Source organism: Pholcus phalangioides, unplaced genomic scaffold (assembly GCF_987345545.1).
Source record: "Pholcus phalangioides strain wild (caught in Gottingen) unplaced genomic scaffold, Ppha-v1.0 ptg000003l_1, whole genome shotgun sequence".
Lineage (NCBI taxonomy): Eukaryota > Metazoa > Arthropoda > Arachnida > Araneae > Pholcidae > Pholcus > Pholcus phalangioides.
In genome coordinates, this window is record NW_028301596.1 from 16,799,919 (window position 1) to 16,825,357 (window position 25,439).

General features: G+C 38.1%; 1 protein-coding gene across 3 annotated transcripts in view; it reads left to right on the plus strand.

Moving 5' to 3' along the window:
• The window catches only part of LOC149088174 (voltage-gated inwardly rectifying potassium channel KCNH2-like), a 424,575-nt gene extending 399,148 nt beyond the window's left edge, over window positions 1-25,427 (plus strand). For all 3 annotated transcript variants that reach the window (XM_089245265.1, XM_089245276.1, XM_089245284.1), the window contains 6 exons: window positions 4,035-4,277; window positions 4,382-4,654; window positions 12,308-12,794; window positions 13,937-14,296; window positions 17,968-18,145; window positions 20,472-25,427. In XM_089245265.1, coding sequence (XP_089101391.1) covers window positions 4,035-4,277; window positions 4,382-4,654; window positions 12,308-12,794; window positions 13,937-14,296; window positions 17,968-18,145; window positions 20,472-20,831 — 1,901 coding nt within the window. In that variant the 3' untranslated portion in view covers window positions 20,832-25,427. The remainder of the gene's footprint in view (window positions 1-4,034; window positions 4,278-4,381; window positions 4,655-12,307; window positions 12,795-13,936; window positions 14,297-17,967; window positions 18,146-20,471) is intronic.
• Window positions 25,428-25,439: the final 12 nt, after the last annotated feature.

Below are 25,439 nucleotides of genomic sequence, written 5' to 3' on the forward strand. Positions count from 1 at the left end.
AAACAAGGCCGCCCTTACTAGACGCGAGACCCGGTACAAAAATGGTAGCGGGGCTCCTTAGCCCCGTTTTGTTTTTCTTCTATGTGGGAAGAGCCGAAAATTCAGAAAGTGAAAATTGTGGGAATTCAGAAAAAAGAAAATCATGGAAATACAGAATAAATGCAAGAAATACTTTTGGAATATTGATTCAGTGTAACAATATAAAAGTTGTATAAAAAAAAAATTATAAAACTTGACAAATGCCCACAGTAAGCTTTTCAATTGCATTTGCTCGTATGTAACCGATATGCTTATTGGTTTGCATTTTCAAGTTTTATTTAAAAAAAACTTTTATGAGAATTTTAAAGTGTAATCCCGGCCTTACAGTATTTCTAATAAATTGCCGATATAATTTCTAAAGGAAACATTTTTCTAAAGCAAAAGTTCTTAAGATATCATTGCGGAAAGAAATAATTTCTGAATCACTAAACAAAATGATTCTGTAATTAATTTTAAGAAAAAGTCTTAAGAGTTATCGAAAGAAATAATTTCTGACTTGCTTTTAGAAATAGATTAGGACTTGATGAGAGAAACTCTTTCATAATTACTTCTAGAAATTACTTCATGGTTACTTTTAGAAATGATTTCATCATTACTTTTACAAATTATTTCATGATTACTTTTACAAATTATTTCATGATTACTTTTACAAATTATCTTTTAATCACTTTTAGAAATAGTTTCATGATTCACTTTTAGAATTAAGAATTAATTAATTTCAGATTTCTTGAGAAAAATTAATTTAGTTGTATATAAGTATATATATAGTGCTATTCATATAATATATTATATATATTAAAATTACGTAACAGAAGAAAGAAACATCCAGAATTTGTGAGAGAAATAATTTCAGAATCATTGAAAATTCATATTTAGTGGAAGAAATGCTTTCACAATAAAAAAAAGAACAAATAAAAATAAATTCTAAATAAATTTCAGAGTATAAATTCACCACTAATTCGTAGCCCGTTTGCCCATCGGTTAACACGTCACTGTATATAACAATAAATTCTTATATATCTGTCTACCATCTTACAATTAACTACCACAGTATTGGGTCGCGGGATTCATGGAAGTTTCTGATTTGGCCCACAATGTCCGAAAGGTTGAAGACCCCGTTTTAGATACAGAGTGTCGCATGAATTTGCAAATAGTTTAAAAATTCATAAAAACTGAAGGATTCCATATATTTGGATGCGGTAACGGGAAAATTCGAAAATGAGAAAGATTGCGAATTCATATTTAGAGAAAATTAGATTTTTAAATTTGATAAATACTATATATTTAGATTTAAAGGTTGTCCTATAAGTTCGCAAATAGTTCGAAAATTCTTGAAAATTGAAGGAGCTGGTATGTTTGGATGTGGTATGTGATGAAGTTATTCTCACGCAGAGAGGATTTGTTATTTTTTTGGTACAGAAGAAAATTATTTCAAATTTTTGTTGATGGGGTGACACTTCACGAAAATCCGTCAGGAGTTATTGAAAACGATCTGCAATGTCTTCTGATTTCGAAAGATTCGTAAAGCTTCAGCCGGCGATTCGAGGCTGAGGTAAAATAACTTCACACCAATAGTGCTTTATCCACCAGTGTCATACACACAACGTCACCTAATTGAAACCTTACGTAAGCACCAGTAAAAAAAATTATTAGAAATGGACTGTTTATCATGCACCCTGCATTATTTAGGACACTCATTTGCATATTTCCAGTGATTTGCTTTCGTGCAGCGCTCTTTGTTGACAAAAATTCAAACTAATTTTTTTTCGTATCAAAAAAATATCCCCCTTCGTGTGAAAATAATTCTTTCACAAGCCTCATGCAATTAGACGAATTCTTCCAATTTTTATGAATTTTTAAACTACTTAGGAATTTATGACATATCCCGTATGTATTTGCGATCGATTATGAATAGTGTTAAGATTCTAGTATCGATGAGATGTCTTAAATAGTAACTACAAACGTCATGAGGGAAAGCAGAAAAAACACATTTACTTACTCAATTATGAACTAGATTTCAGTTTTTAGCTGTTCAGGAGTTTCTTTCATCATTTCATTGGTATAGTTCGTACATTATAGCGCTTCCCTTGCAATTAAGAATGACCCTAGATGTTTGTCCTTTTGCGTTTTTTGTGTATCTCATGAGTTCTGCTGAGAAGCCAAATTCACAGGGGACCTTCCTTTATCGTAAGGTGTTGTTAGAACAATGAAGTATATTCGTCCTCGATTAATCGTATATCATTGATTCCAGTACAAAATATCAGATTATGCGGAGAACAATTCAATTTCCATTTCACAACGTTAGTACATTTTGTGCATTGGAAACTGATTAAGGGTAAATATTAATAAAGCTTCTCGAATAAATCAGGCATCGAAAATGAAAGAAAAATTATATTTCATTACAATGATCACATTTAAGATTTTTAATTCCCATTTAGAAAGTTAGCTCCCTCTATTGGCTCAACAGAGAACAAAAATAAAAAAAATTAAATGCACTTCGTGAAGACATCTTGAATACTGAGAAAGTCAGTACAACTTAGTTTCGATTGTATTTATCTTAACCTGTAACATATTTTCCATTAATTTTAAATGTTTCATTCAATAAAAACATTGTGTATAGTGGTTGATGTGCATTAACATTTGCCGTGTGAAGGGTAATATTCGATTAAGCGGGAAAAATTCGCTGAAATTATCATATTAAGCGGGAAACTTAACTCTATGTGAGATATTTTGATGTCGGAGGATTTTATCCTCCATTATCCAATCAAATGGGGCCGACTGTACCGTTATTTTCTAATGTGGTCCTATGTCGAGTCCACCTGAACATAGGGGGGAACCACAAAAGGTTTAGAAATTTAAATCATTGCCGTGTATCGATGATCCCGACACATCAATGATTTTGGCAAAATTTCAATTGAACAAATTTCTACAATTTTCATTGTTTCATTCCATTCCTTTCCATCTAACAAAAATTAGATGTGAATAAGATGTGGCAATTTTTAGTGATCCTCTTTACGAAGGAGGTGAAAGTTTCATTGAATCTGATGATGAAAATAATTTCGATGCCAGTGTCGTTGACGAAAAGCCGTAGTAACCATTGAAATTATATTTGAAAATGCTGTCGATTGGCAATAAAGTCAAATTTCACTCGGGAATCGTTGTTTTTACGTGTTCTTTCAAGCTTTTTCGCCATCGGCACTCTTGAGTATGTATAATTAGTGTTATACTAATTAAAGCAATAGATGTTCAGAAGGATGCGTGTCGTATTCTATGCCAGACGTAGAGAGAGAGAGGCACACACACTCAGTACGATACAAATCTGATCATGTCGTTGTGTTTGTCACGTTTCAGGCGATAAGATTTCGCCGAACCCCCAAAGCAATGTTAATTAGTTTTAGAACATATTCGTAACGGATCTCCGTTAGCTTTGCTTATCACGTATAAATAGATACTTGATTCAAAACCGAAATAATACATCGAAAAGCACTTTACTTCACTCAGCTGCCGCCAACTTTTGTTATCCTCATACTGAATGTCGCATCCATTTGATTCAAATCTATTATTTGGGCTGTAATGAGAGGACTTGGTGCTTGTTAATTCCCTGACGGGAACGAGCTTTTGACTACCGTGTGGATTGGCTTCAGTGTTTTTTAACAAAGCAGAGCTCATCAGCCGAAGCTTAAGCTCTGAACACTTGAAGGAGGATCGTGGTCCGCGAGAGGAAGATTCTCATAGAACCAAGTTATGGCCCAAAAATAAGATCCTCGTAGCACCAGATCATGGTTCAAGAAAAGCGCCCCCCCCCCCCCCAGTAGCGGATCATAGTCAAAAAGGATAGTCATCGGAGCACCAAGTCATGGGTTCAAGAGGAAGATTCTGATAGCAGCATGGGTCCAGAAGACAAAATTGATGAACGGTATTTGATGATATACACGCGTTTCCTGTGTATCTAATAACGTTTTACTACGTTTGTATTGTATTTCTTGCTTGAATAGAAGATCCAAGAACTCATGCATACCAGTACCCAAGAGCTCGCCGGAAACGTGCCCTGAAGAAGGCGATGCACATCGTTGAAGGTGTCGCAGGGTTCAGCGACGATGACTTAGACAGTCGGCGGTACAGCGGGGCAGGCATATTGGAGTTCACGCCGGAAAAAGCTGGACAAGACGTCACGCCCGCAAACCTCGAATTCGAGAGCAGGTCGGAGAAGAGAGATGGGACCATACATTCCATAGCAGGTCCGTATGACACGATGCCAAAAATCCTTAAAAAAAGTCGAATACAATTTTCAGATAACGAAAATGTATGCTGTTCATGTTTAGTAATCATATGCGTATTCCAGGTGCCATCACAAGCGTAACCAATCTCACGAGTGCTGTTTTCGGTGGGAGTAACGCCATGTTCAGATCCCGTTCGCCGAGTCCTCCAGGACACAATGCAACAATAAATGCTCTTTCTACGACGACGACGACGACGAGAGGCAAGGCCTCTAGTGCACAAGACCTGCAGCGCGAGAAAATCAAATCAAGGTCTTTCTCACATTCAGCCGCTTGCCTTAGGCATAGCAGCATCGATGGGAAAGAACATTCGCCACTGCAAAGATCTGCTCAATCCAGTAAGACCTTTGAAACCAATAAAACTTGTAGTAAAACTCGATCTTTACTTTGAAACTGTATTCTACAAGGTAAATTTTTTCAAATTAAAAACGTTGAACTTATGCCTTTAATGGGCATTGACGAGATATCTCGCTTCCTTGAAAACCTCTTATTTTATCTTATTTTAGCCCTTGAACAAAGCAGAGTTCATCAACTTCAGCTTGTCTCGAGCAATTCCTCTTAAATTGCTCGACAACAAGTTGCTCGAGACAAGTTGAAGCCCCTCCCCCCCCCCCCCCATGAAAGCAGATAACGATTTAAAATGAATGTCCTCGTAGCACCAGGTCAGGGAACAATAGGACCTTCTCCCAAACAGCAGATCATGGAAGATCAGGAGGAAAATCTCTATGATCAGAAATCATGGTCTAAGAGGAAGAGCCTCATAAAGGCAAATTTTAGTGCAAGAGAATCCTTCCCACCCCTTCTTCCTACAAAAATAGCTCATGAGTCAAGAGAAAGATCCTCATAACACCTATAGTCCGTTTCAGGTTAACTTTGCAGTGAAGAGGAAGCTACGAGGGAACCTCGTAGCTTCCAATCTTAACCAATGTATCGATGCGCGGCCTCAGTAAGGTATGGACGATTTCTAGGATACCGCGAAAATGTCGTTGTGGTTGCTATAGATTTTTGGATAATGGAAACCAATATTTTTTTCTAATTTAAAAATTTCAAACGAAGAAACATCAGTTCAAAACGATATTTTTCCTTTTTTTTTCACAAAATCATTAAAAAAAATTGAAATATTCTGTATAAATGATCATCGTAAAGCTCCGATTTATGGGAACTTTATTTTGCGGCGAAGGAGTACACTCTCTACCTTTCTCTCCACTGCAAAGTTAACCTGAAACAAACTATAGTCATGGTGCATAGGATAGGAGGTCCTCATAATGACAGAGATGAAGACCCTCGTAATGTCAAATCTAGGTACAAGAGAATATCCCCTCCCCACTCCGCGCAAAAACAGATCATGGATTAAGAGAAAGATTCTCGTAGCACCAGGTTATGTGCCAAGGCGACCCTCCCCTAGATAGCAGAGCATGGTCTAAGAGTAAGTTCCTCGTAATAGCAGACATTGTCCAAAATGGCATCCCACGCAATGCCTGATCATCGTTCAAGAGTAAGATTCTCATGGGTCATCATCATCAGGAGATGCATATTCACGACCTCCAAAACAGACTCTCTTTGGCTCTCAACTCTCGGATCAACGCCACGGTTAAATGGTCCAGTCGAGTTGCTCTTGGAATACAACACCATCCTTTTCGTTATCTTTGGACTTTCCTCACTGTCGTATTGACAGTTTGATTGGCAGCAGGTGAACGTAGGCTTCTAGATTGCTCCAAGTAAATATCCCGGTGCCACGCGGCAACGAATTACCTCAAAGATTATCAACGTTCATGGAAATTGAGTCAGTCATTACGCACAAAAAAGCACGTAATGTCCTAAAACGGTCTTCTTAGGAGCATCACAAATATTAAAATTCCTCAAAGTGCCAATTAAAGTACCCTTTAAAAAGCCGTTCGAAAAACTAATATCATAAAATAACAATTAGCATACTCCATATTTACTGAATAGAATAGAATAGAATATTTATTTATGGGTTCGATACCATTCGCAAAGAAACCATTGGTCAGAATATGATATCTCCAAAAAAAGGGCTTTTTGATCTAAAAGTAGGTCTTGCTAATTACAACTAAGGCCCCTTTCACACGGAGCGGATGCGGATCCGCATACCCTTTCAAACGAGCGCTGAAGATGCGGACGAATCGCCCGCATCTTCAGTTCGAAATTCGTGCATATAAACTGTTTTTTCGCAATTTTTGTAATTATTTTTCTCCTTCACCACTGATTCAGTGGCCATAGGCAGCCTAGAGGCATTCTTTGGTGGTTTAATCTAGAGCCACATAGAATATGGGAATAAAGATGTCTTCATTCCGATCCTCACAAGTAGTCGATGGGAGAAAATGTCTTCAAATATTTTCAAAATACACTGCTGGCCACCCAAATTGCAACACCAAGAAAGACAAGAGATATCGCAACAATATTTATTTTGTAGATAACATGTTGACCAAGCATCAAATGATTAAATTTATAGACTTCTGTGAAGTGTGGTTCCTGCCAAAATCAGTAGCCAGAGTAGCCGCCATTGGTGGAGATCACCGCTGCCACACGCCTCGGCATTGATTCAAAGAGACTTTGGATGTGTTCTTGGGGTACAGCAGACCAAGCAGCTTCCACGCGTTGCCAAAGTTGATCTGGTGTGGCAGCTGGGGATGTAATCTGGGTCAATCGTTGAGCAACCATGGACCACATGTTTTCTATCTGCGAAAGATCCGGAGAGCGAGCTGGCCAGGGAAGCAATACAATCTGGCGATTGACGAAGAACCTTTGGATAATGCGTGCCACGTGTGGTCGCGCATTATCCTGTTGAAATATGGCTGTGGGCAAGCCCTGAAGGTAAGGAAGGACAACTGGCTCCAACACCTCGGAGATGTAGCGCTGGCTTTTTAAATTACCGGCAATGCGTACTAGAGGAGTGCGAGAGTGATATCCAATACCGCCCCATACCATAATATCCGGTGCAGGACCAGTGTGGCGGTGCATAACGCAGCTGTTCAGCATCCTCTCTCCACGGTGTCTCCAGACTCGAATCCGACCATCGTGGTGTTGCAGACAGAAGCGTGACTCGTCAGTAAAGACAATTTCATTCCATTGTGCCGTCCACATCCTTCTTTCATCGCACCATTGGCGGCGGAGACGTCTGTGGTTCTGCGTCAAGGGTAGACGAAGCAATGGACGTCTTGCGGACAGACCACTCTGCTGTAAACGGCGTCGAATGGTACGCGCAGACACTGGATAATGCGGTACAGATTGAATGTGCTGTGCTATGGTTCGTGATGTGGCTGAGCGATCCGTCACTGCCATACGCACAATACGCCTGTCATCACGTGAAGTGGTGCACTGAGGTGGATGCGATCGACCACGTCGGTCCGTCGTACCCTCCTGCATCCAACGATCACATATCCGCATTACAGTTGTTTGGTTTCGTCCAACACGACTACCGATTTCCCTGAAAGATAATCCACAATCTCGGTAGGCCACTATCCTTCCTCTGTCGAACTCGGATACTTGATCAAAAGAAGATCGCTGTTTTCTACGAGGCATAATTGATCGTTTTTTTGAAAAAACCACAAGAAAAACACAATTGCCGTACTTCAAATCGTCGAAATCTCCAAGCCTTAAATAGCGCTTTGAAGTGGCGCCACAGGCGCGCGTGATGTGCGTCTGCGCTGAAATTCTAATGATTTGCATATCTCACCTCCGCTAATGCATGTTGTAAATTTCATATTATTTGCATGCTTCCTTCAGGGTGTTGCATTTACGGTGGCCAGCAGTGTATTTTGAAGAAAAAAAAATCCGTCTTTTCGGAAAAATATGGAAGAAAAATTCCGAAAACATCCAATGTTCGAAAAATCAAATCCAAAAACATCCAAAGCTTTCGATGTTCCAAAAAAAAGAAAAAAAATTCAGGAGATATCAAAGAAATTGCAAGTAGTAAAAAAGGGAAGGGGTAGAGACTTTCAAAATGCCTGTGCTTAGAAATATTCACATCACAATTCTGTCTTAGGCCGGGATTACACTATAAAAGTTCGTTTATAAAACTTGAAAAATGCAACCAATAGGCGGATCAGTTAAGTTCTCTCGAATGTAACAGATGTGTTTATTGGTTACATTTTTCAAGTTTTATAATAACTTTCATAAATCTTTTAGAGTGAAATCCCATCCTTAGATTAGTCTCACTTCTGAAGTACAATATTTCATTTTTTCAGTTTATAGACTGAATATCGAGTAAAATAAACTTGTAGGTATTCGAGGGGAACCACCAAAAATATTCAAGTGCTAGGGTCTTGAAACGTCTTAATCCGGCCCTGAGTGTGAACACCGTGCGTGGATAACGTTGTTTAATAAAAGTATTTTTTTTAAAGTTTAAAAAAATTAACAGTTAAAAAATTTTAAAAAATAACAAATATTTAAAATAATATTTCAGACATTCATATTTTTAAATAATTTTAAAAATTTAAAAAGAAAAAAATTTAAAATTTTTAAATTAAATTTAAAAGTTATTAAAGTATTTAGTCAATTAAATATTCTTAATGAACAGAACGGCTTATAATTTTGGTCCCGTCAGTGGCCGTTGTTGACAGGTTTTATTGTATAAAATTGTGAAATATGGACAAAAGGCAGTTGAAGTTGCTATATCTCCATCTCAGAAGGAAACGGAGGGATAGACGTATGTAGGTACATTATATTAATGAGCAGGGACCATCATATGGTGTTTTTAAGGGTATTTATGGCAAATAATTAAAAAAATTCCGTGAAAAATCACCTTCAAAAAGTAGCCAAAGATGCGGACGAATTCGCTCCGCATCCGCATCGTGTGAATAGCTCCGAATAAACCTATTGTCAAAACTTCTATGTGCGGATGCGGAGCCCGCACTTAGGTTTTGACACATGCGGACGACGTCCGGACCCGCATGAACATTTCCTAGGTGCGGAGATTTTTCGGCTCGTCTGAAAGGCGCAGTATATTCCAATTGTTAAAACTTCTTCCGGACCCGCATCCGCTCCGTGTGAAAGGGCCCTAATTAGAAGTGAGATAAATGCACAAATACGTGCGTACGGCTAAACAACATGCTTATGTATGAGATTTTTATTTTTATTTGTGTGTATGATTTATTTTTGATTTTTAAATGACAATGAAAATACTCCAAAATCTCCAAAATGTGATTTTGGAGTTGTCATGTTCTGACCAAACACCACAGCTATATTAGATCTGTTATATATATAGTAGGTACAAATGAATTTCTCTCTCTCATTAATATACTACACAAAGAATATACTAATCACATAAATGCTCCGACTCTACCAATCTTTTTGATAACCCAGAGTTCTCTTCGTTCAAATTGCGTTCTTCGCTCTACCAATAGAGTCGGAGCAACGCCATTACACAAATCAAATCCCTCAAAATTCAAATACAAATACAAATACAAATACAACGCCACAACAGGCAAAATGCCCAACGAGGTGGCTGATAAAAAGATGCCCATAAAAATATGGTTGTCATATGTTTCAAAAATACAGCAACCCAATTAACACAAATTACAAACAATATATACACATGATAAAATATTATACAATGCCCATAAAGAATACTTATGGTTGTCTTATTCTAAGAATGGATAGCTTCTCGATTTACCCCAACATGTTTATCGTATTTCTTTTTAAACGTGTCAATTGTGTTACAATTTACTACCTCCGGGGGTAAGCTATTCCATTTATTAACAACCCTATTGGAGAAAAATTCCCTGCGACACCATAACCTTGCATTGTCCCTCACCAATCGATACTGGTGTCCCCTTGTAAAAGCAGTCGATTGGCGGTGTACTAAAAGTTCATGGTCCATCCTATCCATCCCATTGAAAATTAGAAAAAGAAATGAATTTCTATACCTTACAAAACATCTGATTGAAATATTTGGAATATGCATCAACAAAATGATAAGCCACTTGGAATTTTGGAAGGGACCCGCAAAGTCTATATGAATTCTGTGCCAAGGATAATCTGGTTTTGGCCAGTCCTGGAACATTGCTTTCGGACAATCTTTCTTACGTTGACATGATTGTCTCTATAACTCAACTTCCATAATTAGTTTCTTAGTATTTAAGAAATTCTGTAATTGTTTGTGATTGCGCATTCAAATCAAATGATTTCAATCTGTAGAAGTTATACGATCGATAATGAGAAGGAAAATATGTTACCACGTTTCCAGAGCATTTTCATTACAAAACATACGACATTGAAGGGAAAAATAGTCACTGTATTACCGAAACAAAAATTAAAGTTCCTGAAAGTACCAATTAAAACAACCCTAAAAAAGCCGCTCGAAAAACTAACATCATAAAATATCAATCAACATACTCCACATTTACTGCCATCAGTGATAACCTGTGATGGCAGTAAAAATAAATAAAAAAATACTTGAATATGACGTACACACATCGATTTTTTTTTCTATTTTAGGATAATGGCCATTTCGTTCGGAAACAAATGAGCCATCGCTTCATCCGAAAAAGAAAAATTAATAGTGAATGATACACTTTTTTAATCAAAATATAAAAACTGTGAAGAAAACTGCTTAATCCGTTCAATCGAGATGGAAAAACTAATGTACCGTTATCAGGTCGGAAATTTCCCGATAACTTCCATTATTATTATTGTCATCATCTGGAAACTGTTTTTCTACTGAAAGTTCCAATATTTGCTACTAGAGATCTTTTTGTTTATGAATTTTTCCCCTTATAATAGTCGTGGCTTAATTTAATCTTTTTGATAACCCAGAGTTCTCTTCGTTCAAATTGCGTTCTTCGCTCTCTCCACCCGCTCTGCCACACTGTAAACTGCGAGTCCGTGTCATGGTCGCTGTAAAATACCTCGCCACTTATTTTGTCATATTCTTCGAAAATCTCTTCCTATGCACCATTTTTGTCAACCAGAATGGCCTTTCAACGTCACATGTCGTCTTCATGTGGAAAAGCTGTTAGTTCTGGTTGGTGCTAAAAGGTTCACTCAGCATGATCTATCCCAGCGGGTCTCAACCGGGGGCCATATGGTCCCCTTGTGGTACTGTTTATATTGGAGGGACGAATGATAATGAGATGAAAGAGTAGTCATGACAAATGATGAATTTGGCTACAGAGAATTGTGAAGAAACAAAACTTTCAAGTGAAATATGTAGGGAAAATGTGTCTACTTTCAGAATCCAACTGATGAGCTGTTCGTGAAACCAGGGCAATCTTAACTACACAGCCCGGGATCTCATGTCCAGGGCCTCAACCAGAAATGAAAACTTACTCTATCGTTCGGGGCCAGCATAGATTTTGATGTCTCCTCCCTCCGTAATTTCGAATGGGAAAAATAGTTAATTCAGTGCCCTTCCTGATCCAGCACCCAGTGCACCACACCTCCTCCTCTAGTTGCAGTTCTACTCATGTTTAGGAAGCCTACATACACATAATGAGATCTGGTACTATGATTTTCGAGTGTAAATACTGCATGTAAGCTAGGTTATTTCCAGATACGTATGGGGCCCACAGAACATCACTTTTCCCAGGGAACAATGATGGTCAGATGACCATCCCAGAACGGACAATAAGAAAGCTCACTCCAGTCTAAAATAAGCGTGTGTCCGTGGAGATGTATAGGGAGGAGCGATTCATTGTCTAGGTTTGTTGAATCGTCCCATATTTTAGATAATCTTCGCTTATCAAAAAAAAAAAACTAATGTATCACCGAAATGGCACGTGTTTTCCAAAATCACTATAAAGATAATGACCTGAAACTAAACTACTGAAGGAATGAAGTTCATGTACATGGGGTTGAGAAGACGAGTCCACTTTGGAAATCGGGTATGTGTTGGACTTGATGTGCACTGCTAATTTGAGAACGGGGAATCTAAGATACTTAAATCTGGTTAATTAAAAACTATATTTTTAATTTCCATTGTTAAAAAAATCATGATTTAATAGAATTTTCCATATTTGTTTTTCATATAATAGGTGCCGGTCGGGGACAGTCATCGTCAGACACGAGTCGAAAGTCCTCGCTGAGGCTAACGTCAGGGAAGCAACTGTCACCGACGTTAGTTTCCACGCCACCTCAGACGTCGTCGACACCAACGACGCCCCGCACGACGGCGACGCTCATGGACGACGCGGACGGTGACGACGAAGGTGGTGAGGACGACGACGACGACGAAGATGAAGAAGAAGAAGAAGAAGAAGTGGGAGTGACGACTGAGACGAGAACGCGCTGCAGATTGAGCTCGGTACCTCCGCATACGACGTCCACTAGTGGTGGCCCGAAGTCCACGACAACATCTTCCTCCTCCTCGATGACCATTCCTTTTTCGTGTAGTTCCAGTAACGCTCAGACCCCGGGTGATGAGATCAGCTCCGATCAACCGCCACACATGCCACTTCCCGAAGCTACCACCGCCTGCCAAGATATCTACGAACTCGAGCACAGGATCGACAATCTTAGCAGGTATTTATTAACCATCCAACTCGTGTCCATAAGACCCTTTTCACACGGGGATACTCAAATCCATCTCTAGTAGCCTGGGGACCAGGAAGCCAGAATACTTGAGTTGCCTGGTCTCCCTCACGAACCCGGCGGCACTGAAATACTTACAAAACCCAGGAGAAAATGACGCAATTGTTAGTTCAAACTACATTCAAACTATCAAAAGGAAAAGACTGTCTTAATAAGTTCGGGGCCTGAAGATTTTTCAAGTTCCCTTGGGCCCACTTTAATGAAAACATTGATAAGGGAGGGAAGTTGGCACAAAAAATCACACAATTTTCTAAAAATTCAGAATTAATGAAAGCAATATTTTCAGATTTATTAAGAATCCAGAATTAATGGAAGCACTAATTTTAGAATGATTAAAAAACCACAAACAATAAAAGTGATAATTTCAGAAATGTTAAGAATCTATAATTAATAAAAGTAAGGAATTTAGGAATTATTAAAAATTTAGATTTAATGAATATAATAACTACAGAGAAAGAAAAAAAATCAAGAATAAATGAAAGTGGTTCTGGAATTATTGGAAAATCTGAATTATTTAAATACAAAGTTATTTAAATTTTACTCGGTGCCCAGTCGCCCACCCGTTGAGACGCTACTGCACAAGAATATAAAGAAGGATTTCGGTAACGCGATACTGGAGTAGCGAGGATACTAGAACGCCAAGTCACCAGCTTTTGACCAATACTCCAACATTCTCGTACGAGTTGCGCCATAGAAATGCGCGTGTGGCATCACCTTGATACTGAGTCTTCTGGTATCCAGGCAACATGAGTATCTTCTTGTTAGAAGTGCCTTACTTTCCTTGAATGCGGATCCCACTTGAAATTTAAATTTTATTAACAAAACTGGACACGCACATTATTGTACATAAGGACACAAAAAAAGGCACGAGATATACAAACATGAAATACACATGATCCATTTTTCTGTTGTGCCTAAGGGATCAGGTACGATCCCTTATATAATAAATCAGGTACGATCCCTTGTATAATAATCAGGTACGATCCCTCGTATAATAATCAGGTACGATCCCTTATGCAATTAATTAATCCCGATGCAAATCAATATGAGTTTGTCTCTCTTTTCCCCCCCAGGCAAATCCAAAGGGTTGAGACGAGGCTGACGACAGACCTCCAGTCCATTGTACAGTTACTGAATCAAATAATACGAATAAATCGCATTCCCATGCCGACGTTTCTCCATTCTTCCGGTCCCCTGACGACGACGGCCGAAGAACAAGCTCAGCAGACGTCGGGTTCGGTTCCCAGTTCGACGACCAGCACGACGTCGCGATCGCACTGGCAGCAGAAACAACAGCTGCGATCCCATTCCGTACATCTACCGATGCTGGACAAGATGAACGTTAGGGTGTACAGGCGAGCCATCAGTCTTCAGGGTGCTCCTGTCGCCACCGAAACGAACAACAGCAGGCTGTCCTTCAGCAGAGTCTGCAAGTAAGTGTGTTCATGCATTGCGTAAAATTTACCGTTCACTTTCAACGGTAATAGTATAATACCCAAGCGTCGTTGACAAGGCTGCAACTAGGGAGGTGCAGGCGGGTCTGGTGCCCCGAGCGCCAGACTAGAGGGGGCGCAAATTTCACTCTTTAACCTCTCCATCAACATTATGAGAGGGACGCCAAAATGCGTGCTTGCCCCGGCTGACTGAGCATCTAGTTGCATCCCTGGTCGTTGGTAAATTTATTAATACTAAAAATTTGTAAAATGGAAGAATTTCTGAAATAGAAGTTCGTCACATCAGTGTACCATCGTAAAAATTTTTAAATAGGGGTAAATTATACCGCGGTACGATAAAAAAATTTAAATTTGTTTAATAGAGGAATAGGGTTCCGTTATATCGAGGTATGATCGTGAAATCGGTTTAATAATTATATATGCATTATATCGTGATACGATCATAAAATTTATTAAATATCAGTTTATTATATTGGGGTATATTCGAAAAAAATGTTCGAGTTCGTTATACAGTATATCCAAGTCCAATTTCAAAATTCGTAATATAGAAGTTAATATTCGGGAGTTATTTCGGGGATGTTCAGGAAAATTTGTTAAATCAGAGTAAATTTTTTTCCGGAACAGACTCTGGTTCAATCTAATGTAGTCTACAAGTAATGAATATTATCACGGCAGTGCGATAAATTTATCATAAAACACGAAATGTCGATTATCTATACATATAAAATTGATTTTCTGTCTGTGTGTGTTCTCTAAACAAATCTACAATTTTAGATCGATCGTCGCCAGATTTTGCATATATATACCAAATGGCACCCGACTTGAACGATAGGATGCTTTAAAAATTCGTCAGAGCAGGGCAGATGTCCGAAATGGGCAAAAAAACTTGAGCAACAATGGTATCTGGACCTCAACCATCACTTTCGGAATGGTCATTTTAGTTACCGTGGTTCCCTAGCAATGCGTTTCAGACATTTATATGCCTTTACAATGGTTTGTCACTTCTTTAATCCTGTTAGTATATGTATAATAGTTGATGCCTTTATGTAATTAATAATAATGCTTTTTAATAATGGTTTGCCACATTTTTTTCAATCCTCCCAGTAATGAGGCTTTTTGAATAGACGTCATAATCATCATCAGCTTCACTTTGAGGGTCAGGAAAAGGATTATCCTCATAGAAATCAGTGATAAAATTGCCGATTTTACTGTAGAAATGCGGAAATTTAGTGGAGGTTTTAAGCCACATCAATAGTTTGAAAATTTGTATTGATTTCTCGATTTTTGAAATATTGAGTTCGCTTAGAGATATACGAATCCCAGAAAATTAAATATGAAGTAATTAGACGGACCCCTACTTATGAGTTTCGGATATCCATACAATAACATTGATTTCAACTTTTTATGTATATCTTCTTAGGCATGAAAATTAATGTCTCTGTATTGTCTTTTAATAGTCAACTGCATAAATTCATTTAGTTTAGGATGTTTTCTCAAATTAATTATGGGCCCGTAAAGTACATCGAATAAATTCCACAGCTTTAATTAAGCATTTTTTGAAGCAGAAACGGGCAGATGGATAACTTGAAGTTCAGGGGGGGGGGGGGGGGGGAAAATCAAAATACCTAGCACCCCTTAAAAAGGAAAATAATGCAGGTTGTTTCAGAAAGAATCACCCGATTTGAAATGCGTATATTACGAAAAATATTGAACACATAGGCACTTAAGATTAATTTTGCATTACATGGTTAATCATAAAGTTTTTTACAAACCAAATTAAAGGTACTCAAAATGTCCACCTTGGGATGCACGGCATATGTCTATATGGGGATCAAATTCGTCCCAAACGTTTGTTTTGCAGTGTGTTTGCATCCACTGCTGCTGTTATGCGTATCTTCAGTTCGGCTAATGTAGCTGGAAGGGGAGGCACATACACGTCTTTTATAAACCCCCACAAGAAGAAATCGCGTACTGTGAGGTCCGGTTATCTTGGATGCCAGTGATGTTTAACTGAATCGTCAGGTCCCGTACGGCCGATCTATCGTTTAGGAATGCGATTGTTCAAAAATTCTCGAACGTCTAAGCTCCAGTGTGGTGATGCTCCGTCCTGCTGGAAAATGAAGTCATCTGAATCAGTTTCCAACTGTGGGAAATGCCGATCTGGACAAACACTGAAGTGTTGGCCGAAGGAAGAGCGTTAGCACTACCTGTCGGCAACTGCGTGAAACTCGAGATTCCCCTCTTTCTACCCACATATTTACTCGATCAAAACGGATAAAAAGCTGAATAGTTATGTTTTTTTTTTTTTAAATCGAATGATTATTTTTGAAACACCCTGTATATTCATTTCTACGTTTTTTTAGAATCTAGATTTGTTTATTTCATGATTCGAGCAGGAGATGGCGTCATATTGGTTAACTTAGACACGGTTTGTATACCCCTCAAAGAAAGAGGGAGATATCACGTGATTCGAAAATCCTCAGTGAAAAAAAACCGGGGCAACGCCGGGTATATTATAGCTAGTGCATAATAAACGGCAAATGTGATGACTTTAGTACGGTTTATCGTGTTTACCAACGGCGCTTGGGTATTATGCATAATCTGTGGTTTTGAGAGATAAATTTATTCAGCTTTAAAAATTTTTAATTTTGATCGGTCGATATATATATGCTGAGGTAAAAGCCCGGAGACTGGTAAAACCTAGGTTTCACCAAGGCGAATTGGTAAAAGCACGAAATACGTTTGCAAATGTTTTCATTTCTGACTTTTGCGAAGTCAAAGCCCGTTTTCAATGAGTGAATTTACCATCATGAACTTATTGCCATGTATTATTTAATTAATAAATATAATTATTTTAATAATTATATTAAAATATAATAACTTTTAACTAATTATTTTAATAATTATATTAAAATATAATAACTTTTAAGTAATTATTTTAATAATTATATTAAAATATAATAACTTTTAACTAATTATTTTAATAATTATATTAAAATATAATAACTTTTAACTAATTATTTTAATAATTACGATTAATAATTAACAAATATATTGATTGCCGTGGTGGTTCCTGACACCAATTAATCAACTATTGATCACAATTAATTAATTTACTCTGACGCTGAAAGCAATTATAATGAAAAATGTACCAATTAATCTACTCCGATCACCACTAATCACATTAAAAACGGGTTTTAACTAATCGGAGTAAATTAATTAATTTTCGGAACAATATTAACTTTAAATCTATCAATTAATTAATTAGCGATAGTCATTATGTAGTGAGCGTCAGGAGCTAATAATTCCTAGGTGGCAGTTAAATTCCAAAGTAGGTTGTGGATGGGGGATATAATTAACTCGGGGGTTAATTACATAATTATTGAATAATTATATTTATTAATTAATTTTCAGTGGCATTAACTAAATACGTTTTTTGATAAGTTCATAATGGTTAATCGCTTCATTCAAAATGGGCTTTGACTTGGTTAAAGTCCGAAATGAACCCGTTTATAAGCTGAGCGTATTTCGAGCTTTTATCAACTCGCCTTGGTAAAACCTAGGTCTTCCGGGCTTTTACTGTAACATACGCATAAATAATAACCGGGTTTACCGCATTTACCGTAATTACACGTTTCATGTGTTCGCAGATCTCAAGAACAACTAGGTGGCGAAATCCCTGAAGACATTCCAGAAGGCTGCGAGTGTTCGATATCCGGTCCGATCCATTCCTATCCAAAAGCCAAAACCGTGCCTCCTTCTCCAGTAGTCGGAAGAAATCCAGAAATACTTCAAAGGTCCTATTCCCAGCCCGGTGATATGAGTCAGGTATAGCCATCATTCTCTATATTTATCGCTGATATTGACCGTTGCTGCCATTTCGGTATTTACTGTAGATAAATCTCCGCAGGGTGGTATGAGAATTATCTGAAAAATTTTAAGTGTTTCGTTTGTTTTTTCTCCATTGATTTAAGGTAATAGCAGATGTAGTTAAATTCTTACCACCATTGATAATACCCTCACAGACATTGGTAGGGATCAATGTTATCTTTTAAGAAAATTATTTTATAGAGTAATTTTACTCCTCAAAATTTTAAGGGATAGTTTTTTACGTGTCAGGAAAATTCACCGACAACAGTTCGGCATGAGTGAATGAATGATAGAGTGGACAAGTGAACGAGTGAGAGAATTAATGAGCAAATGAGCGAGTAAGCAAGTCAACGAGTGAGCAAGTCAGTGAGCTAAGCGAGTGAAAAAAAATGAGTGTGTCAGTGAGTTAGTGAGTGAATGAATGAGCAAATGAACGAGGGAGTGAGCAAGTCAGAGTGAGCTAAGCGAGTGAAAAAAAAATGAGTGTGTCAGTGAGTTAGTGAGTGAATGAATGAGCAAATGAGCGAGTAAGCAAGTGAACGAGGGACGGAGCAAGTCAGAGTGAGCTAAGCGAGTGAAAAAAAATGAGTGTGTCAGTGAGTTAGTGAGTGAATGAATGAGCAAATGAGCGAGTAAACAAGTGAACGAGTGAGCAAGTCAGTGAGCTAAGCGAGTGAAAAAAAATGAGTGTGTCAGTGAGTTAGTGAGTGAATGAATGAGCAAATGAGCGAGTAAGCAAGTGAACGAGTGAGTGAGCAAGTCAGTGAGCTAAGCGAGTGAAAAAAAATGAGTGTGTCAGTGAGTTAGTGAATAAGCAAATAAGTGTGCAAGTAAGTTAATGAGGTTAATGTTGAACTAATGGATGCTAAACTGCTCTGGAGGAGCCGTGGATAAGCATTGATTAATGTAAGGTGCGCTGCGGGTTGAAAAAGGTTGAGAGCCCCTGCTCTGCAGGTTTTTTAAATCACTTCATTTGTATCGCATTTCATTGACATAAACAGGGGGGTTCTTGACCTAAGGATAGTCTGGAACGGTGTTTCCCAAAGTGGGCAATATCTCCCCCCTCCGGTGAGTAATGGATTGGTCCAGGGAGGGAGGGAGGGGGTAATAGAAGCTAGGGATTTAATATAGATTCCTATGGGTTCACTTGATTTGGGGGAACGGTGAGAGGAAAAAAGTTTTCAAACAAATTTTTACTGTGCCATAGCGTGCCATGAGATTGTTTATCGGCCTCGTATGTTGAGGTTCCGCGAGATGTGTGAAATTATCGTCTCATTCCTAGAGGTGTCACGAGCATAAAAGTTTGGCATTTCCTTAGAGTAGTGTTTTTCAATCGCTGGGCCGTGGCCCGGTATCGTGCCGTGACATCCGTCAAACCGGGCCCTGAGTAATTCGTATACATATAGTCTCTTCCCCCCCCCCCATTTATTTCCCATTAGTCGTGTATATGAGCTGGTCTCCCACTTGCAAAAATTAATTAAACCGGACTGTATGTTCCAAAAGTCGAAAACTACTGCCTTAGAGCAGTGTGACCCGAATAGTGGGCCGTGAGATCGAGCAATACCACCTTGTGATGTTTGGAAATAAAATTTTATTGAAAATAATAAGGCTTTGATTCCTAAAAAATGTGTCACGAAAATTTTGCAGTGCTGTCTACATCTCGCGATCATACAGGGGTGTCACAAGATATTCTAAAATTTCAAAGGGTGCCGCGCTTAATGAAACGGTTTTGGGAATCCCTGCCTTTAGTCAGCTCCTCTTTTTTTTTTCGAGTGACCAACCAGTATGAATATTTTTATAAAATGACCTGGAACATGTTGTACACCTTTCATAAGTATTTGAAAATTAAAGAATATGACAACCATAATCTTCTTTATGGGCACTTTATTTCATCATAATCATTAGTCTTATTTTATTGAGTATTAGCTTTTTTTGTGATAATTGCTATTATTTTAGGTTGCTGAATTAGTTGTATTTGGATATACATTAATTATGGACATCTTTTTTTCAGCCACCTCGTTGGGCATTTTGCCTTTTGTGGCCTTGTATTTGTACAAATACGCCAATTACGATAATGGGGCAACATTTCAGTTAACTGACACAAAATATTCATTTCAATACTAATAAAAAGCCACGGCAGCAATTGTCATTCTCCGACAACAAACGCTCAAAACTTCTTGGACAATCTGATATTAATTTCTAACTATATCGATTAGAATTGATGATCATAGAGTGAAATTCGGGATCCAAAAGTTACATATTTTCTCTGACTTTTCTCGTTTAGGCCCAGCTAAGAAGCTTGATATCCAGTTCAGTAGAGAAGACGGAATTCCAGCGAAGCGATATACGAACGGTCGAAGAAGAGGAATCGATCACTGATCCCACCATCACCACCACCACCACAACAACAACCACGTCGGAACGCTGTGATAAAGAGCACCCGGACGAGAGGACAACACCAGCGCCATTTTCAGGAGACGTGGCCGATCTGGCCACCACCACGAAAATAACAAGGCCGGGATGCTACTCTACCACAGATCCAACTCCAACAACAGGGGTCGAGCTCAGAAGCCGTAGTGCCGAGGATCTGATCCGTAAACCGAAAACCGTTTTCCTCAAAGATTCCAGATCTTCTGACGTATAATCAAATAATAATTATAATAATTATTATTATTATCGTTATTATTTAAAAATAATATAATCGAAACGTTTTTCTTGTGTTTTTGCGAATCCACGCGAATATTAAAAAACATATATATATATAAATTTAAATTAATTCAATGTGTCCATTTATTTTTATAAATTCTACATGTGTGAATATATATATAACATTTTTTTTTTGTTCTTAATACGTGTTTAGTAATCCATATAAGTAAATATGTCGCATCTCATTAAAGAGAGAGAAAAAACAAATTCCTGACAGTGGCTCCATCTATAGGTCGAAATAACCTGTGCAAGCTTACTCGTTGCTCGGACAAACTGCCCTCCATTTGTGAAAACCTGCTTTTTATGTAACTCGGCAGTGTATACTTTTCTCTATATGTATGTACGTGTGTGTGTGTGCGCGTGTATCCTGGAACATACTGGAAATTACGTGTTTTTTATTTCGGATATATATATACATATATGAATACAAATTTTTCTAAATTTTACAAAGATTTTATAAGCGTTAATAATATCGATTAATTTCTTTGTTTTCTTGGAGAATGATATAGAATGAACATTTATAGAGGAAAGAGAAATGTAAATTTTGATCGTTTTAGATTTTCAAATTGGATATGTAGGTTTAGATTCACGAGGTGCCCCATAAATTCGTATATAGTTTAAAAATTCATAAAAAAAAGTTGAGGAAATTTGTTTTCTTGAACACGGTATGAGAAAAAGTCATTCTCACGAAGCGAGACTTTCGTTGGCATGTAAAAAAAAACAGTTTAGTGCAAATTTTTGTTGATAGGGAGCGCTGCACGAAAGTCCAGCGGGAGTTCTTGGACGCGAGCATTTCTTCAGTATGTTCTGAGTTCGAAATGTTCGTGAAGCGTCGGCCAACGATTCGTGTCCGAGGTAAAACAAATTTACCAATGTCAACATCACGAATCAAAACCTTATTAATAATTACTAAATTATTAATTATTTGTTTACCAATTAAAGCCGACCATCGTGAGACAGGTAAGTTTTACCCTACTGTTGGGTATTTTTGCCCTTGCGTGTAAGGTAGGCTTGGTGCTACCGTAGAACTAAGCCCTGTGGCGGTCGAAGGCTATAGCTCTGTATCTTTAGCAAAAAACCACACGACAGACATTAAAGCCCCGTTCCCATGGGAAATCACAAGCAGTCACTGGTGTTCACAAGCAGTTTCGAGAATTTTCACCAGTGACGGCTCCCCATTTCTTTCCTTACGAAGGAAAAAGTCAAGAGGGTGCTAGAACTGCGAATGCTACCGCAATATTTGCGCATGTGAACGGGGCTTAAGAGGGTTGGCACCACCCCTCGAACCTAGATCCGCTGGCTCTCGATTCGGGATTTATTTCAATCTCGCCCTGTCAGATCTGTACTGAGTAGGATGGCGGCGTCCGGTTTACGATGTTTTTCTAAATACCCTTAGGGGTGGGACAGGGTTGTGTAGATGCATTACCAATTAAAGCCTTCAACTAATTAAAATCTTACATAAGTGCCAGTAACATAATATTCAGAAATGAGTCGTTTTAATCGTACACCCTGCATTTAATAAGACTGGTTTGCATATTTTCAGTGATTTGATACTGTGTAGTGCTCTCTCTGTCGACAAAAATTTGAACTTATTTATTTCCATACCAAAAACAATCCTTCCTCTGAGAATAACTTTTTCACAAATCGCATTCAATTATACCGATTCCTTTACTTTGTTATGAATTTTTCAAATATTTACGAATTTATGGAACACCCTGTATTTTAGATTTACCTGGTATAGGATGTTTTTAGTTTTCTGGAAGTCCTAAATTTATTTACTATAATTTCTTCTGCTATTTGTGCGGTCCGATTTATTTGATAAATTTAATGATTTATTTTAACTATAATAGAGAAAATTCCAGGTGTGTTCTTAATAAGATATGCGAAGAAATTCACACATTTTACACTTTGATTCCATTTATTTTCGAGATACGTATCGACTCGCGTATCATTTTCTGGAACGATAGACGAAATTATAGCCCCGGCCACCACGAGAAGTCCACGGCGCCTCGCCTACGTCACTTGCTATTTGACTATTCAAAATATTTCTCTGCTATAAATTTAAAACCAGGTTTGGTGAATTTGTGAGTTCGGTTCTTCCGTGTGGCGTCTCCAGTGCTCTTTTGGCGTCTGATAAAATGATTAGGAAAAATTTTAAATGAAAAACTGTGATTGAGAGTAATAATGATGGGCAAGAATTTCTGCGGAATTAATAAATCGTAGGCTCTATCTTGGAGGTCCAGGACAACCTTAACGAATACGCGGGGAGGGAAGGGTCCATCCTTCTCTTTCTTTCTTTTGCTGACCTAGACCACTGAATTCAGCATTCAGAAAAACATGTACAATAGCCATAATGTACAAAAGTGCTGAAGGATACTTATACAAAAGTAAAAAATTAACGAAAATTTTTAGTTGAAAGAAATGGTTTCAGAATTAATGGATGGCATAATTTTCGAACACGGGTTCAAACCCTGCCGTCTCCACAGTGAGAGCAACAGGCCTACAACGGTTCAATCATTACCCTTCGCACTTAGTTAGAAAAATTGATGGCAGATGGCAGCACTAAAAATAACAAACACCACACAGAAACAAACTTCAAGGCTTCAACTTACGCATGAAGCTCGGAAGGGATCCTGTTCGTAAGTCGCAGAATTACTGTAATTTTAAAAGGTAATGGAAGTCATTGATAATTTTAGGGCTGTTGTGTTTATTTCGGGCCGTGGCGCCCATAAACATAAATGATAAAATAAATTGAATGATGCAAAATAATCGTATAATTGGTTCATTTGGAAAAAAAATTATTGTGATCGGATTTGTCTGGTTTTTCAGGTGGAAATAGATATCGGAACCGGTGGGAGGGAGCTGCTTGATCCCCTCATTAAATTTTACGAGGAGGGCTGAACTCTTCCCTCCCCCAGTAATTAATGAATGTACAATGCAACGCACCACTACCCATCCTGCGTAAGGGCTTGCATCCCGTATGTACGGGGGCAACAGGCAACTTTCGCCCTTCCCCCCCCCCTCAATATTTCCTTCATTTCGGTGTCTCCGTAGGTGGATATTTTATAGCCAATTAGCGGGAATCCATTTGCAAATACATACTACTGAACCTTACATGCACCATGTTAACATCTACAATTGCTAACGAAATTGTGCATGCCGGAAATTGCTGTGTATTTGTGGCCTTAACGTTTCATAAGGTCAGAGTTGTGAGTGTTTATTATTCAAGAGGTTCTGCCATCTATATTAAAACTGGCAGATGTCAGAATTTTCTGCAATGCAACTTTCGAGCAGGGAGGTACCGAGATCACATCGCCTTATGACGACATCAGCCATTGCCCTTACGGGCATGGGTACCTCTGGAACACCTTTTATTCAACAAGCACTGCACATGATCCTCGTTAACATTCCTCTGAAGAATCTCAAATGAGTTGATGCATGTCGTTGAGTACGTAAATCATGAAACTTGCTTGTGTCTGACGAGAATATGCCTGTTTATTTTTTTTTTAATACGTACTGCCATCTATCTTCCGTATTCTTAAATAACCAATTCTGAATCCTGAAATACTGCAGACTGGGGTATTTCTCAGCAGAAAAGCCCTCAAACACCTTTAGAGTAGGTATCTTTTAAAGACAAAATGATTTTCAGTTGAGGAAATAACTTGGGAGGTCTGTGAGATCTTTTTACGTTTCCAAGTAACATTAACTGTATCATTTTCTCATAAATTTTAGTACATTTTTTTACCCAGGGGCCCATGACGTCATTCATATGTAGCTCTGGAATGACTCATATAGTGCGGAAGCGAACGTAGGTGATTATATATATATTGCAAATTTTTATATATTCATTCCAGCGAAAGTTATGTGTAAGCCTAAAAATCGTAAATTGAAAATGGAAATTTCTATTGACACAGCAAGAGTGTCGTATAGAAATGGGCCATAGTCGAAAGGAAGTTGAAAGCACTGTCCCTGTTCCGTTCCCTCCTCCTACATCAATTCAAAAAGGTGTGGGGGGGGGGGGGGCTTCTCGTGTTTTGGACTATAATCTAGATTTTTCTTTTCTCTATAGCAGTGTCTTGATGTATTGAAAAAAAATATTTTCAGTTCTTTCAAATGAATGGCGCCTTATGGTACTGTTGAACTCCTCGTGAAGTACAACTCGTAGGTATTCATCCCAACTTAACTCTCTCTACATCACTGATAATCCATTGAGGTTATATTCAGACATCGACGGGTCACTACCCTACGATAATTATTTTTATCAGACCTTGTTAAGGGGATTTGAAATGATTTTATATATAAATGCCTGTAGTGAAAATTATTTATAGGTTCTATGAAGGAAAGTTACAAAGAATGATTGTCGTTCCCTGACTGGAAACTTCCATGATAGCAAGAGGCAGAAGCGGAGTAATACAATACAAAACCTTTCAGTAAACACTATACAGAGTGATTCAGAAAAACATCGCCAAACTGAAAGGGCAATTCGCACACTGATAACAATCCAAAATCACATAGGTGCGCAAACGCCATCCGGAATCGCTACAGG